This window comes from Martes martes, assembly GCF_963455335.1.
Source record: "Martes martes genome assembly, chromosome: 8".
Classification (NCBI taxonomy): Eukaryota; Metazoa; Chordata; class Mammalia; order Carnivora; family Mustelidae; genus Martes; species Martes martes.
This window is the reverse complement of record NC_137895.1, coordinates 100,574,448-100,590,855: the sequence shown is the minus strand read 5'-3', so window position 1 is coordinate 100,590,855 and position 16,408 is coordinate 100,574,448. Positions and strand designations below refer to the sequence as shown.

General features: G+C 50.7%; 1 protein-coding gene across 1 annotated transcript; it reads right to left on the bottom strand.

Moving 5' to 3' along the window:
• Window positions 1-11,210: 11,210 nt before the first annotated feature.
• On the bottom strand, window positions 11,211-15,007 carry RBP5 (retinol binding protein 5). The gene is made up of 4 exons (XM_080812238.1): window positions 14,770-15,007; window positions 14,310-14,488; window positions 12,146-12,247; window positions 11,211-11,711 (listed from the first exon to the last, which is right to left on the bottom strand). The coding sequence occupies exons 1-4, from the start codon at window positions 14,840-14,842 to the stop codon at window positions 11,658-11,660; spliced, it is 408 nt and encodes a 135-aa protein (XP_080668364.1). The 5' UTR covers window positions 14,843-15,007; the 3' UTR covers window positions 11,211-11,657.
• Between the last annotated feature and the right edge of the window lie 1,401 nt (window positions 15,008-16,408).

Genomic DNA, 16,408 nt, shown 5'->3' with positions numbered 1-16,408 from the left:
AAGTTTGAGAAAAGCTGCCTTAAAGCAACCACTAGAAATACTACACAATAAATATAATTCACTGAATACAATATGATAAGACACAATATAGTAATTAAAAAAAAAAAAAGAAAAGCAAAGAAGTAGAACTACAAAGCCAATCTATCAATTAAATTGAAATGGAATTCTGAACTGGCTTAATTTGCAGGACCGTTTCAAACAGGGTGACCTATAGAAATCGTCCTGGTTGGTCTGGGACTGAGCCGTTTCCTGGGACACAGGACTTTCACGACTAAAACTGGTTCAGCCCCACGCAAACTGGGACAATTAGTTATTTCTAGTCCTTCAATCAACTACTTTGTCCCCCTTTCCCTTGGCCAAACATGAGCCCCTGAAGAGCAAACCCCTCATCTGTGCTGTGTGTGGGCCCCCGACAGATGAGAGGACCGGATGAAGGAGGGAAAGGAAGCAAGCTGTGAATTATAAGTCCACCATGTGCACAAAAATAGAAAACAGCCACGAGAACAATTGGAAATGAACGTGACCGTCTTAGAGCAGAGGGATGTGGGTGATTTAAAAACGGTTTCTCTGGGGGCGCCTGGGTGGCTCAGTCGTTTAAGCATCTGCCTTCAGCTCAGGTTATGATTCCAGGGTCCTGGAATCGAGCCCCACATCAGACTGCTTGCTCAGCGGGAAGCCCGCTTCTCCCTCTCTCACTCCCCTTGCTTGTGTTCCCTCTCTCGCTGTGCCTCTTTCTCTGACAAATAAATAAATAAAATCTTAAAACAAACAAACAAACAAACCCAAAATGGTCTCTGTGTTTAGTGAAATTTGTTTAATGTTATTAAATCACTTTAATAATTATGAAATAAATGTGTTTAGAGTCATTAATGTGTCCAGGCGGCTCTTTCTAAGCCAGACAAGATCAGAAGGGTGAGGCCATGGATCCTGAAGATGGTGCTGGACACTGGCTCTGGGGTCACGTTTAATCCGCATGATAAATGAAGAAGGACTTTGTGTCCTTCGATAGAAACTCGGGCCAGGCACAGATCCTTTCAGCCTTGAGGGGCTTCTACCTAAAGACAAGCCGAGAGCCCGCTGTCTCGTCTCCCCGCCGTGTCTCGGATTCTCACTTACACCTTCTGCATCTGCTTCTGGGTCCATTCTATTTTGTTTCTCACTAACCAAGGAGAGGCAGAGGGCAGAAGCAGAGAGGTTGTGAAAGGGCTGAAAGGAAGCAGAGGGAGTACACGCTGTGAGTGCAGGAGTGCAGGAGAACATTTTCAGTTTGGATTTTTAGTTTTAGTTTTAAATTTTGAAATTCCTGTTGGTGCTGCCACCTGCTGTCCTGCATGGGGAAGGGCCTAGGAGGAACAGTGATGGCTTTCCCAGACCAGGGAGGTTTCCCGGCAGCCTCCGTTAGACCCCAGCATTTGGAGAGGAATTTGCTCTTTGCTGGAATCCAAACAGCCATGGGAGACCCTGGATTGGCGGGCGGGGGAGGGGGGGCAGTTTCCTGTCTTTAGACAACTTGCCCTGGACCAGGACACATTGGGGCTTTCATGCCCCCCAATCAGGTAAGGAGAGAGGTACAGGAAATGTGTAGAGAGCAGAGGGGGCTGAGGAGGCCAGGGTCAGCTGGACTGAGATCCTGGGCTTCCGTTCCTAATGGACACTAGAGCTGTGGGCAGGGACGCCTGGGTGGCTCAGTTGGTTAAGCGTCTGCCTTCAGCTCAGGTCATGATCCTGGGGTCATGGGATTGAGTCCCATGTTGGGCTCCCTGCTTAGTGGGAAGTCTGCTTCTCCCTCTGCCTGATGTTCCCCCTGCTTGTGCTCTCTCTCTGACAAATAAATAAATAATTTCTTAAACAACAACAACAACAACAGCAACAACAAATGGTGCTGTGGATGATATTTAGGGGATGGGAGTGATTCTAACAAGAGTTGAGTCTGTCTGGCAAGCTCCACTCTCCCCAAGTCTTCTCAAGTATGCAAGTTAGGGCCTCGATGCCCATAGGTTAGGGATATTTGGGAAGAGGATAAATCAGTCCCGAAGGAGTGTCAGCCACTTGTGTTGGCCCTCCAGTCTACCTCCCTCCAATATGCCCAGGACTCCTCTGTCAGCCGTCTGTCTACAGCATCAAGGGATCATGCTCTTCCCCCGCTTAAAACCTTTCAATGAATGCACCCTCTGATCCATAAGGTGAAGCCCAAGCTACTTGACTGTCGTGGCCCATTCTTCATTCGTAATTGGGCTCTGCTTGCCTTATGTCCTGCGGTTCCCTCCTGTCATATCTGTTCCAGCCTCACTGGTGATCTTCCTCTTGCTAAACATTGCCTTGTATTTGCACCCATGACTCCTTGGCCAGTTCTGAGAGTTTTCCAGGTCTCAGAGACCAAAAGATAGCATAACACAGAGGCTAAAGGAGTCGGCTTCTAAGTCAGATTCGCCTGGTTCAAATCCAGGCACTGCCTCTTAGAAGCTTTGGGACCATGTCCAGCTTATGCAGTTTCTCTGTGCCTTGAAAAGTCCTCACCTGTAGAAGAAAGATGAAGACAATTGTACCCATTGGGGTGTTGTGAGGATTACATGAGCTAATAACCAAAATGTCTTTGGACAGTGTCTGGTATTTGGTAAACACTCGATAAATATCTTACTTAGAAAGGCAGGATAGTAGCAAAATCGCCAGTCAGTGGTTTTCAACCAGGAGCAATTTTGCTCCCCAGGGAAAACTTGAAAATATCTAGAAGTTTTTGGCTTTCACAGCTGTGGGGGTGCTCCTGGCAGCTAGTGGACAGAGGCCAAAGATGCTGCTAAGCATTCTACAGTGCATAAGACAGCACCTCCACGACAAAGAATTATCTGGCCCAAAATTCCAATGGTGCTGAGATTGATAAGTTGTGGGTTAAGTGGTCAGGCTCCTCTAGAACCAATCTGTTTGGGTTTGAATCCTGACTCTGCCTTTGATAGGTGACCTTTGGCAAATTAGCAAGGGATTCTGTGTTCCTTAATTTTTGTGCTGGTTAATTTTGTGTGTCAACTTGCCCAGGTCAAGGGATGCCTGGAAAACTAATTAAAACATTGTTTCTTGGTGTATACGTGAGGGTGTTTGCAGAAGAGGTTAGCGTTTCAGTTGGTAGACTGAGTAAAGCAGGTGGGCCTCCCACTATCGGGGAGCATCATTCAACCCATGGAGAACCTGCCTGGAGAGAACAAAAAGCAGAAGAAGGGAGGATTAGCTGGGACGTTGGTCTTGTGCCCTTGGACTGGGATTTATGCCATCAGCTCCCCTTGTCCTCGGCTTTCAGACTCAGACTACAATTACACCATCCACGTTCCTGGGTTTCTATCTTGCAGCCAGCAGATCACGAGACCTGCTTCGGTCTCCATAATTGTTTGAGCCAATACCTTATCCTAAATCTCTGGAGAATCCTGACAATACAGTTTCCTTACGGGTAAAGTAAGGGTAACATTATGTCATAGGATTCTTGAGAGAAGTAAATGAGTTGAAAGGCCATCCGTTATTATTACTTCCCCCTCGTGGGTTCCCTCCTCTGGGAAGCCCTCCTGGAATCAGGGTTAGATGACTTCCCTGTGTTTATCACACATTAGCACTCATCTTGATGTACCATAACTGCAAGACCGTGAGCTCCTTGAGGGAGGGACTGCTCTATTGGTTTCAATATCCCCAGGACTGAGCGTGATGCCGGGCACCTGTATCTGTAGGATAAGCTCACGGATGAGGTAGAGAGGAAGAAGATGAGCCAGGCATTGGCGTTTCCAAGGAAGGTGCCCAGGGAGGAAGAGAACATGGGATAAATAGGCAGGTCCAGGAGCTGAGGTTGGCGGTGGGGGCAGATGCTCCAAGAGAGGATGTCTGAGCTCCTTTCCTGTTTTCCTGATCCAGAGGGAGAGGGAGTGAAGTTTACCCCGAGGATAGCCCTGCCCCATTTACTGTTCCGTAGTGAGAGTTCTGGCCATTGTTAGGTGACTCTGATCCTCACTGTTGGGTAGAGAAAGCAGGCCTATGAATACAAGGGGTCCTTGAGAGGGCTCTGCTGGTCCTCCCTGGGGGCCCACCAGCCTCTCTTGTCTTCATTAAGTAATAGGGCTTTGGTCCCTGGTAGTAGATCTGGACCTGATGTGCGTTCTGTTTCTCTTCAGTGGCAGCAGAGGTTACTGTACAGCAGGCTCAATGGCTGCCCATAAGCCAAGATTGTTGGGGAGAGCATGGCAGAACAGAGAGCCATTAAAACACCTTTCCTGGTGTCCCCCTCTTTCCAGCCATCAGATTTGGCTATACCTGCTGGCCTCTGCAATAGCCCGTTCCCATCTGTGTTTCTCTGTTTCACCCTCCCTCTTTTCAACAAAGAAATCTTTGGCTCCAGTATCACCAGGCTGGCCTTGGAGGGCTAGGGAGGACTCCAAAGTTTCCTTACTCTGCAAGGGATGGCTGGCCACCCACATGTGGCTCTCCGCCTTGTATGTCTGGACACCACCTTCTGCTCATTGCTGCTGGTCCTCAGGACCCTGATGCTCTGTCATTGCAGAATTTGTCAATTAGATTCCCACCAGCAAAGATCTGATGCTATCTGAGATATTCTCCCTGCCCCTAGATGTACAATCTCTCTAATGCTGTGAGGCTTATTGAGTTGTATTCTGCTGCATTTGTCCTATTAAAGCCACAAGGTAAGTTTACACATATGTAAAAGTGGGGGGGTATTACCTAAAGATGTTGGACATTCTTTTTAACAATTATCTAGGGAAAAGGTGGATTCTCAGAAAGTATTTCGGCAGGTGGAGCTAACAGAGGAAAGAAAGGAGGCACTTGCCTACCTGCCTACCTCTGAACTTCATTTTCTTTAGGCTTCTAGGGGGGCAGACACTGAGATGTGGGTTCCTGGCACTGGAGACTCAGGGGGTGTGTGGGCCTAGGGCTGGGATGGAAGGGCCTAGGACACTGAGTGTAGAGCCAGATCTTTTTGTGGCTGGACAGATTTTTACTGCCCTAAGTTACTTGCCCATGTCCTTTAGCCAACCTGGCAAATATTGAGGCTATGGTGCTGGGAAGAGGGTCATTTGCGATGAAATTCAAAGCTGAGAAGATGTGTTAGTTACCTCTTGCTGGGTAATCAATCACTCATACAATTAGCAGTTTAGAACAGCAAATGTATTATTTTACATAGTTTCTGAAGGTCAGAAATCCAGAAGAAGCTTCGATGAGTAACATTGGCTGAGTCTCTTACAAGGCTTCAGTCAAGGTGTTGGCCAGGGCTGCATTCTTCTGAAGGTGTGACTGGGGCTGGAGGTTCTGCTTCCACAATGGCTCCCTCCCATGATCGTGGGCAGGTCACTCCCACGCCCCGACACAGTGTAGGAGGAAATTCCACAAGAACGGGAATGCCAGGAAGCAGGGATCATTGAGGGCCACCTTGCAGATTGGTCGGGTATCACAGAAATAGACATATTATTTTAGTACAATAAATGCCGAATACCAGTTAGTAGGATGTTATTTTTGCTAGGTATGGTTGTTTTCAGATGCATTAACCTGAAGCCAGAGTGCCGTTGGGGGCTCTGATCTTAAGGGCTTAAGATCTGAAGGGCTCCTTCACTCGTCCTCACCAAGTAGCAGGACCATACAGATCAAAGTACGACCTACAGGAGACCAAACACCAAAGAGGTGAGGCTTTGGGAAGATAGCAAAGAGTTAAAGAGGACCAAGAAGCTGTCGAGAAGGAGAAAGGAAGAGAAGCAAGGAGAAGCCCTAAATAGAATGCTTTTTCCAACCTAAGGGACAGTAACCGTAGCATGAGTCTTAAGAATCTAGGATAATGGTCCCACATCAACAGATTGTCTAAAGGGACAAGTTCAGAGGCTGGAGATTCCAGTTCCAAATCTCCCATGTCCCATGGGCTTTGTGTGGACTTTCAAGCCTGAAATAAAGTCCTTTAGTAAAGAACTCTTTAAGCATACTGTGTGTGTGCTTTGCTTGTTAATAGCAAGGCCGTTCTGCCATCTTCTGCACCATCCCTTCCATCCACAATGAGTTGATGGGTGAGGCTGCATTTGTACCTCAGATAATTAACTCCTATATTACTCTCTGTTCTATTTCATTTTTGTTTTCTCCAAGACTTTCCTAAACTCTTATTTTAAATGGTTCACCTTTGTCCGATCTGTGCTACTCAGTAAGAACTGAGTGGTGGGGAAGCAGAACAGGGCACTGAGTGGCAGCCGAGGTTGGGGGGGGCACCTCAAAGAGAGAATGCTTTGTGATCTAGCTGTTCCTTCCCATGTTGGGATTCTTTCTCCCGCGGGGGGCCTTGCAGGAGAGACTTCAGTTACATGAAGGATGACAATTTCCCGACTGCTGGGTCAAGGGCAGGGAGCAAAGCTTTTCTAAAAACAGTGGGGAAAGAGAAAGGAAGCCAAGGGGAGGCTGTGGGTGTGGAAGTCAAGATAGTAGATCAGTCATAGAACATCGAGGCTGAACAGAACGAGTTCTGTGGCACAGAGAAATGAAATAATTTGCCGGAGATCACACAGCGAGGTGGCAATAAATGACTCCTCAAGTAGGGCTTTTAGCTCTGCCTCGCCTGTCTGCTTAGGTCAATGAATACCCACGGCTATTGTTATGTGCATGAAGGAAAGAGAAGAGCAGGGGCTGGCTCTCAGCAGTCTTGTAGAACAGGGGATGAAAAGGCCCACACGGGCAATACACACACCTCTCCCCACACACTGTCCTCCGCGGAAGAGACATTGTGAGACAGACTCAGGAGGGATGTGCACATTCGCGTGGAAGGAAGACTGCCATTAATGCTGCCAGGACCCTCCACCTCCTGGCTCACCCGACGGTCAGTAGGGCTGCGGAAGCCCTACTGAGGCTTGAATGGAGGGGTTGCTGGGGCTTCACCAGTGCTCCAGGGGGACCCGAGATATTCTGCAGGGGACCTGGGGCAGGTGGGTGGAGGCCTCTCAGGCAAAGGGGAAGCATGAGAAAAAGCCCCAGGGCAGGGGTCAAGGTGGGGCTGGTTTTGGCCTCCATAGGCAAGAAGAGTGAGGCAAGGGGGGTGGGGGGGGATTGTCAAGGGAAAGTGGCCGCACCTGCAGCTGGCCACTGAAGGCTTCTGGAAGCCTAGTGGGCAGAAGGAGAAGTAGCCGTCCAGATTCCAGCACTGGAGTGGCCCAGTCTAGGATGGCCCATTTGTCCTCATGGGGAGGAGGGGGACACAGGACAGAGGGAGAGGTTCTGGTTCTGGAACCCCGGAGTAGACCGATGTTTTATCTGCCTGAATAGCCAAGGGGAAGGCGATACTATCTCTAAATCTTTGGTATCACGGAACACTTCGGTATAAATATAAGCCACTCTGTGACCTCAGAGGCACTGGCGGTGACGCCTTTTCCTTTGCTTCCAGCTAAAGAGAATTTCAATCAGCAAGTGAAGAGGTAAGAGATAACAAAACTAATAATAGCCAAGATTCATCAGTTCTTTCTCTGTTCCAGGCATTATGCTGAGTGATTTTACATGGAATCATCACAAAATTCCTCGGAGGAAGGAAATGCTCTTGGAATTGCTTTGTGTGGTCAGCAAAGATGTCTTTTTTTTACTGAAGTGGCTTATTTGGTGCTTGAATACACTCACACAGCTAGTAAGATGGGGCAGTCTGACACCAAAGCCTACTCCCCTGACCACTGCGTAATACTCCTCCCCAGTTTTTGGGTGTGATTTGAGGTTGACCTAGAACTTCTGAGGCAAGTGATTTATCCACAAATTCAATGGCCTGGCTAGGCTGCTGACCTTCTCTGCTTGGGCACTGGTCATGGGGGACAGAAAGGGGGCTCCCAGGGATGCCCCTCTCTGCAGGGGCCAGAACAAAAGGGAGGGCAGAGGGAAGTGAAATGTGGGACTGGGTAGGTGGAGGAAGGCAGGAGGTCCGCCCCCAGTTAGGTGGTGGGCCGGGAAGTCCTGGAGAGAACAGTGGTCTCCTTGTTCTTTCTGGAAGGTCAGGTCCATCTCATGCAGAGGCCAATTAGAAGAATTCAGATGCCTTTGGAATCTAAATGGCCTCTGGTGAGGGTGGGTGTATAGTGTGGAGCGTAGGTGCCCATGAGCTGGCGCAGAGCCATCCTGTTGGCTGAGATCTAGAGGAGGAGTGGGAGGGCCTGATGGGTACTGTTTCTGGCCCCTGGTCCCGCAGGGTCACTGCTTGCATGTTTGGCCTCAGTGGCTTTGGCTTGCTCCTTCCTTCCTTCCTTTCTTCCTTCATTCCTTTCTCCCTCTCTCATCCCTCCACCTCTCTCTCTTTCCTTCTTTCCTTCCTCTCCTCCTCCTTCCTTCCTCTCCTCCTCCCTCCCTCCCTCCCTCCCTCCCTCCCTCCCTCCCTTCCTTCCTTCCTTCCCTTGATGCAAATCCAGGTCAGCCTTTCAGAGTCCTTCACAGAGCTCCCTGATTTGGCCATCAAGTCCCTTTCACACCCTGCTATACCTACAAGGTCTTCCCCATCCTCACCTGTCCACAATCATGGGTATAGCACTAGGATGACTCCAGATCAGTCCTTGGGGGCCCTGATGGCATGGGTCCTGCTGTGGTTGAGGGGCTTATAGCCCAGGAAAGTCAGGGGAGACATCCCAGAGAGCTGAGTGGCGGTGCTAGAGGGGGTTCCCAGGCTGGGTAGGAGCAGCACGCTCCAGAGGATGAAGAGCCCATGGCAGGGAGAGGCAGGAGGGAAGGAGCAGACCATCCTTAGCTATATTGGGAACTTCTGGTCTCATAGTAGCCTTTGGGTATGTGAACCTAGACCAGATGTTGTTCCTGCCTTGTAGGGTGTAACATTTGTGTTGGGGAAAGGGGTCAATATGGCCAGGCCTCTGCTCTCTCTTGGGATCCCAGAACTTGCAGTGGCTTCTGAGGGTCCCCTGCTGCCAGTAAGGGGTCCAACCGTGTTACAGGTTGGAGCTCCTGGCTGGGATGGCCTTTGTGCTTAAGAGTTGAGGAAGGTCCTCTTTTGCCTGAGATTTCTTTTCAACATGCAGGTCTGGGCATGTGGGGTGGGGGTGGGGGGTCACATGGGAGATCATGGCTCAAGGTGGGAGGAGCAGTGGGGAGGGGTACTTGGCTAGACTTTGCTGCTCCTGCCTACTTTCTGGTCTCCTACCAGAATGCGGAGCCCGAGGCCTTGGGCAGCATGTGGTTCTCTGCTTCAGCAAGCATACACCTGCTCTTGGTGCTTCCACCATTGGTCACTTTCTTCTGGGAAGAGGGATCTGTAGTGACGTAAGGAATTGAGACCAAAGGATCATTTGAAGTTCAGGCCAGAAGTTTGTGAGCATATGGTGCTATCTGGGCCTGAGGAAGAGGGAGTGGGGTAGATGCCTGGTACGGGGCTGGCTTAGAAGGGTGCCATTATTCCCTCTCACATGGAAATAAACATTTTGGATAGCTGACCATCTCCCTGGGGGCTAGGACACTGGTCAACAAAGTCAAAGTTGGTTCTGGATCCGCAGCGTGGGATGCTCCAGGACAGGCTGGGGGCGGGGAGGGCTATTTCCCTCCCTTCTTTCCCAGCTGGTGCCCTGGTAATCATTTCTTCCACCCGAGGACAGATGGAGAAGGCTGATTGGAATGAGAGGTTGGGGTTTTGTCAGGGTGAGTATGCAGGTTGGGAATTGGTGGTGGTGGTATGGTGTGTGTGTGTGTGTGTGTGTGTGTGTGTGTGTGTGTGTTGGTGGGAAATGGAAAATTCAAGAAGGTGGCGGGAGGGAGGATTAAACTTGGTATTTCTTTGACTCCCACTGCGGTGATCAGCGCCCCCCTGCGGCCCACAGGGGAAACAGCAGCGCGGGCTTACCAGTCCCTGTAGGTCCTTGCTCCTGCCCCTGTAGGTCCTTGCTCCTGCCCACCCCCTTGGTGATGTTTCTGAAGCTGCTCAGTTCTCCTCTAATTGCTTGTGCTCCTTTGGGGGATCTCTAGGCTTCTTGTTGGACCCTGGCTCCTGAGGAGGTAAGGTCAAGTGAAGGATGTGGATTTGCAGTGTGGATGGCTTGATGCTCATGTCACGGGAGATTTGAAGGGGTTTAGATTGGACCTGACAGTCACCATGGGGCCTCCAAACTTCCGGGTCAGGTCCTCTGGCAAGACTGCAGCAAGGAGCGTTGGGCCAACCTGAAGGGCACAGAGCACAGTCCTGTGGGGAGAGGCTTGAACTTGCACTGTGAGCTCAGAGGGGCGAGGACAAAGCATTGCCCTCATGACTTAGGCAATGGGTAACTATACATGGAGCATCTTCCTTTGGCTTCACTGTGCCTTGGAAAGGGACAAGGTAGGATCCAGCAGTCCCCAGAGCTCCTGCTGGGTGGCTCTGTCCAGAGGAGGGCTCTCTACTCCCCACTCCACTGGGAACATCTGCCGAGAAGCTGGCCGGGAACAAGGCTATTCAGTTCCACTCTGAGTGCTTTTCTTTTCCTTTTCCAAACTCATTTCAGGACGTCTAGTAAGATCAGTGTTTTCCAAACTAGTGATTGTCTTGAACGTGTAGGGGTTTAACCATTGCAGGAAGAGGGGCGGGGTGATCATGTAATAAGCACAGGCCAGGGACTTTCCAGCAATCCTTACCTCCCACACAGTCGGGCTCTGACCCCATCCCGCACTGAGCCCTCTTCTCCCTGACTCTTGCCCCACAGGACTTTTATTCTGAAAGGACCAATGCCCCTGGAGGTGGGGAGGTGTCCAAAGGCAGGAGCTGGCCGTGACCCAGAACAGGCCCTGCCCTTTGGGCTCTTTTCCAGGGTATTCTGGGACCCTTAGGGAGGGGCCTTGCTCTTCTCCCTTCTCGGTCTTATCCTCTGTTCCAGCCTTGCTGGCTTCAAGCAGAGGGTCCCTATAACCAGGCATGTCCTTCTTCTCCCTGCTTTTGCCTTTACACTCCCATGTCCCTCACCTTCCTAGCCTTGGCCTTGTGTTTTCCGTCTGTCTCTCCTTTCAATCTTTTCTAGCCTTCTTGCGGCCTATCCTTCCCAAGGCAGACATGGAAGCCAGGTCACCCTTCCGAAGCTTCATAACCTCCTCCAGCACTAGACAAAGGTCTCGCCCTGTCCCATCCCACTTCCTCAAAATGCAGCATGGAAATACAAGATAGCCAGGTCTGTTGAACTCTGTGTGGGTGAGGGCTTGCCTTGGGCCTGGTTCTGCTGAGCACATGCGGCTTTCTCGAGAATAAGGACAGGAAGCAGACAAAAGATTCTACCAGTAGTTCCTGTTTAAATTCTTGAACCCCGGTCAGGTTTCCAAAAGTTTTACCAGGACTGAATTCTCACTTGTCCCCAAATGCTCAAAGCTCAGTTCTTTCGTAGATGGAAGATAAGGGACCACATGAACTAAAGACAGTTGAGATCCTTGTTCTCGAGGGGTCTTTCCCCTTTGCCTGGTTCTGTCATCCAAGAGGCCACACCAGGAATTGTAGCTGAGGCCAGGAGTTGGGCAATGGAGTGTGAGGAAAAGGACTTTGGCCCGGGGGCTGCAAGTTATAGATTAACATGGGGAGGGGGGAGGAGGGGCCCAGAGGCAGAGTCAGTGGCCCAAGGAAGGGACTGCTGACCTGGGATACTTTGGGCTTCAAGGGGTATGAGCAAGAGGAGGATGGGGACCTGGGCAGTCTGGAGGGGCCCTCAGTGCCTCTCTGGCTACTTGACCTTCCTGAAGACCTGCTCGCACACAGCATCCCTTGCAGTCAGCTCCTGGGGACAGAGTGGGAATAATGAGAAGAGAGAAAGAAGGTTCTTCCCAGCCGGAGTTCCTTTCTCGAGGTCCTTGAGCTCTGTTTAGTCCTTCAGGATACGACAGCTAGAGCATTTGATATATGGGGAATCGTATCATTGTCCCACACCTTCAACTTTTCACCCCAGAGGAAGGAAGGGAGCTGGGTCACGGAATGTGAAATGGCTAGTCTCCATCTCTAGTCACAATTTATGGACATTCATCTGACTTGTAGCCAAGGTCCACCTGGCCCCTGGATTTCTTCCTCTCTCTACTCTTCCCAGGGCTTTTGTTTTTCCTTTCTTGGTTGCCCTCCTTGGAGGGGGGGCAGGGAGTAGAGTAAGGGACTGATCTGATTTGGGCAAGGGGCTGAGTCCTAGGTGGAGGCCCCCTTCCCGGACCTCACCCAGCTTACCAGATACAACTTCTCTCCCTCCAGCCAGTGTCTCCAGCCTCGGTTGGGGACCTCCCCTTTCTGCACACATACCAACTGCTCCTCCTCCCAGGTTACAATGGTCTATAGGGAAAGCAGGAATAAGGGAAGATTTGGGGGCTGAACACCCCAAATGCATCCAACTCACTCTGGCTGGGCTGCCCTCTTCACACCACAGCGGATACTGTCTAGCTCCAGCCCCTTCATTCTGAATAAGATGGCTGCTCTGATTCCGCAGGACTCCCCTCCCCAACTCCCAAAGGGCACAGAAGGGAGCCCACAGTTTGTCTACAGTGACTTCTAGGGCAGATACTGCTAAGTATCCTGGAGCAGGATAACCAGGGGTAAAACTGGGGGTGTGTGTGTGTGTGTGGAGGGTGATAAAGAACAAAGACCTTGTCCTTTGGACACTTCCAGCTGGACTAGAGGGTCTTTTAGGAAAGAAGAGGATTCGTTGGGAGTCCCACCAGGGAATCTCTCTTCTTTCTCAATTTCAATCAGAGTGGCGTGGGCCTGGGCATTCCAACCAGCATTTATCAAACCCTCCCATAGGATAGGCCCTGCTAACCAAGGAGCTCAGAATCTTGGTCAGACAGAGCAGGAAACAGGTGCCTGTGATGCCAGGCAAGGGTTGGGGATGGGAGTGGGGAGGCAAGAGCTGAGTCTTCATGGAAGTGAGGAGTTAGTTAGATTGGAGATACTGGGCAATTTCTAGCAAGGGAAGGAGTAGCATAGAGGTAAGAAAGAAGGGCACATGGTTGTAAGTGGCTCTGAACTAGAGTGTTTGTGGGAAAGACCCTTGTATGCTACAGACCTCATTTGGAATGTAAAGGATTGTCTCTGAGAGGGTTTCATTCATGATCACTTTTACATCCTTGGTAAATCCTTGTGGCTACAGTATGCAGAGTGGGTTAGAGAAAGATTAAGACTGGGGGGCCAGATTCAGGCACCAGACGAGAAATGAGGGCTTGACTGAAGGTGGCACTAGAGAAAGGCTAGGAAGAATCAACAATGTTCAGTGGAAATACAATGGGCCATGAACACAAGGTCCATTAGAAAATGCAAAATCCCTAATAGCTGTGTTAGAAAAGGAAGAAGAAACAAGTAAAATTAATTTTAATAATACATTTTATTTAATGTGGAATATCTAAAATGTTATCTTTTCAGCATGTGATTAAAATAAAAATTACTGAGATGTTTTACATTTTTTGGTATTGTCTCAAAAACCCACTATGTATTTTATGCTTATAACACACTTTATAAGTTTGGATTCGTTGCATTTCAAGTGTTCAAAGGCCGTATATGGCTAGTAGCAACTATACTGGACAGTGAAGAGAAGTTATGAAGACTGCCTGACCAACTAGATGGTGTGTGTGTGTGTGTGTGTGTGTGTGTGTGTGTGTGGTTGTTGGGGTGGAGGGGTAAGGGGACAGAAGATACTCCTGTGACTCCCAGGTCTGTGGTCTGGCTGGTTATTGCCATTAATGAAGACAGTAAATATACAAGCAGGAACAGTTTGGGTAGGAAGATAATAAATTTGGCTTTGAGCTTGGGGCATGCAGATGGAAACATATAGGCAGATGAAAACTTCACCGTGGAGCTCAGGAGGCAGCTCTGGCTGGAGAATCCATGTCAAGGACAGTTTATAGATGGTGGCAGGAAGCATGGGTATAGATGATTTAGCCCATGCTTTGGTGCACAGACAAAAGAGAGAAAGTCAAGAACAAAACACTGGGGGAAACCCCAGTTAAAGTGAGTCATAGGAGAGCTAGGGTCTGCAAAGGAGACCAAAAGGAAGGCATAAGAAGCAGAAAGAAATAGAGGAAAGGGGACTCATAGAAGCTAAGAGAATAGAGACTCTACAGTGACCAACAGGGTCACAGGCTAGAGGGTGAGCCATTTCTTCTTTGGGTTGGGGTGACCTGCCCTCTTCGTCCTTTTGGCTGGCAATGAGCGGCTGGGGGACTGTTACCTTGGGGACTCCGCAGCCTGCTGTAGCGGTTCCTCTCTCTGGCTCGGGTTGGCGGGGGTGGGGGGGGTGGGGGGTGAGGGGGTGGGGGGGGAAGGCATTTTGTTTTGCCCCGGATCGTTAAGAGCCACCTGCCTGCTCGCCCACGTGCCCTCCCCCAAGCCTGAGGAGAAGTACCTGGCATTTTCGTCCATCCACGATCCTTAGATCCTCCTCAAACTCAACTCCCACCTCGAATTCCAGAATGTAGTTGCGGAACGTGCTGAGGGTCTTCACTATCATGTGGTTGCCCTGGTGGTCAATCTCCTTGTCTGGCTTGAGCAGCAGGGCTATCTTCCGCAGAGCCACGCTGATGTCTGTGGGGGCGGTCTTTTAGTGGGGCTCCTATAAGCCGCCCGGGGGGCTCCCCCACCGGCAGCAGCACTGTGGGGCTGTGGGCCACCCCTGAGCTGGATCTGGGACCGTAGACTGACTCTTACCAATGCCCTGGCTAGAAATGGATCCCAAGTCCGGTGCCACCACCTGAACCCTTCCATAGCATCCAACCCCAGCACCCCCTCTTCTCCATGGGACAGAGAGACAGGGAGGGAAAGGGGAAAAGGGGAGGTAAAGGGGTCTGGGAGGGTGAGGCCATTACTTAGGGCTTGGAGGTAATCCTCCATGTTCTTCTGGGAGACAAAGCGGTAGTAGCCGGTGAGGTTGGGAGGCATTGTCTGGGCTGGCCAAGTTGGAGATGGAGCTTTCTGGAGACTAGAGCCGGCAGGGTGCGGAGGTAGTGGGTGTTGTCTGACAGGTGAGGCTGAGAGAGTCCAGGCTAGCCTAAACACACACACACACACACACACACACACACACACACACACACACACACAGGCTGTGTGAAGGTCTATGCTTACCAGGGTTTTTATAGGGCTGGATCCTGCTGCAATAAGAGTTCCTACCAGACTTCCTCCCTCCTCCCATATTGAGTTTGAGGCTGGTGCCTGGAGCCTGAGGGAGGGGTAGGAACTTGGCCACTTGGTAACAACCCCGACTTTTCCTGAGGAAGGAACCTGGAGCAGAATCTGGGCTGTCACTCATCCAAGACCTGACCCTTTTCAAAGGTCGGCTTTGGCTTCCAGCCCATTTTCAGCAGGCTTGGGAAATGTCCCTGAGCTCTGAGGTCAGGTCTTGCCGTGTGGATCGGGGGCTTTCGGGCTCCTCCGGGGATGAGTTCTAACAATATCCTGAGATCCCAAGACTGAGTCAGGATCCTGAAAGGTATCAGGGGGAAGAAATGGAAAAAGATGGGGGATAGTCAGCTGGCCAGGAGCCACGGTGAAGGCAGTGCTAGAGGGCTGCCTCGCACAACTCCCTCAGACAGCTTCCCTGAGCTGGGGCTGCAGCTCTGGCATTCCAGACTCTTTGTCCTGTAGGGCCATGAGGAAGGAGGCAGAGCAACTGCTCTTCCCAAGCACAGAAGGGCTTGCCAGCATGACAAGGTGTTGAGTTCGAAGTCTGGAGTAGAAAGTGAGAGAGTTTTGTTGGCTATTCTGGAACATTTTGGCTTGGACCCAGGGGTTTCCCTCTCCCTCTGAAGTCAATGATGGTACCATCACCTCCGGTCCCCAGTCTTTGGACAGCCCATGCTTATCAGATGCATTACCACGGTGGGGGCTGCCTAAATTATTGTGTATCTTCCCTTCACACACACCCCCCCCCCCCGCCCCTTCTCTCTCTCAAACATACCAACTTCCCTGGCTTCAGAATTAGCTGGGTTGGTTCATCATAGTTTAAGATGGGAAATTTGGGGAGAGGGAGGCAGGGAGCCCAGGCAGTGGAAAAAATCCCACCTAGGAGTGAATCATCTGGACAGGTGTGTGTGTGTGTGTGTGTACACACAAACCTCTCACTCTTTCTCCAGTCCCAGAATACTTTCCACCTCCCTGCTGACCATCCCATGGTTTTCTCAGACACCTGGGGCTGAGAACGGAAATGCTAGGATCTCTTGGGTTCAGGCTGTGGGTTTTGCTTCTAGGCTCCCAGGAGGCACGCAGCAGGGACCTGCTGATGGGCTGAGCTGTGAAAAGAGGTTAATGCAGAGTTGGTTGTGGTGATGGTGGTGGTGGGGGGGGGTGGTGGTGGTGACGTGGTACTGCCCCTCCTCGCCTCCCTCAGGTCTCCGTTGACGTCTCCATTTCCCACCCCCGGGGCTTATAGAGCTTCTCCATTTTCTGATGCCCCTCTTATTTCCCACCCCCTCTACGGTTTTCCAGCTTCCGCCCCAGCCCCCGCAG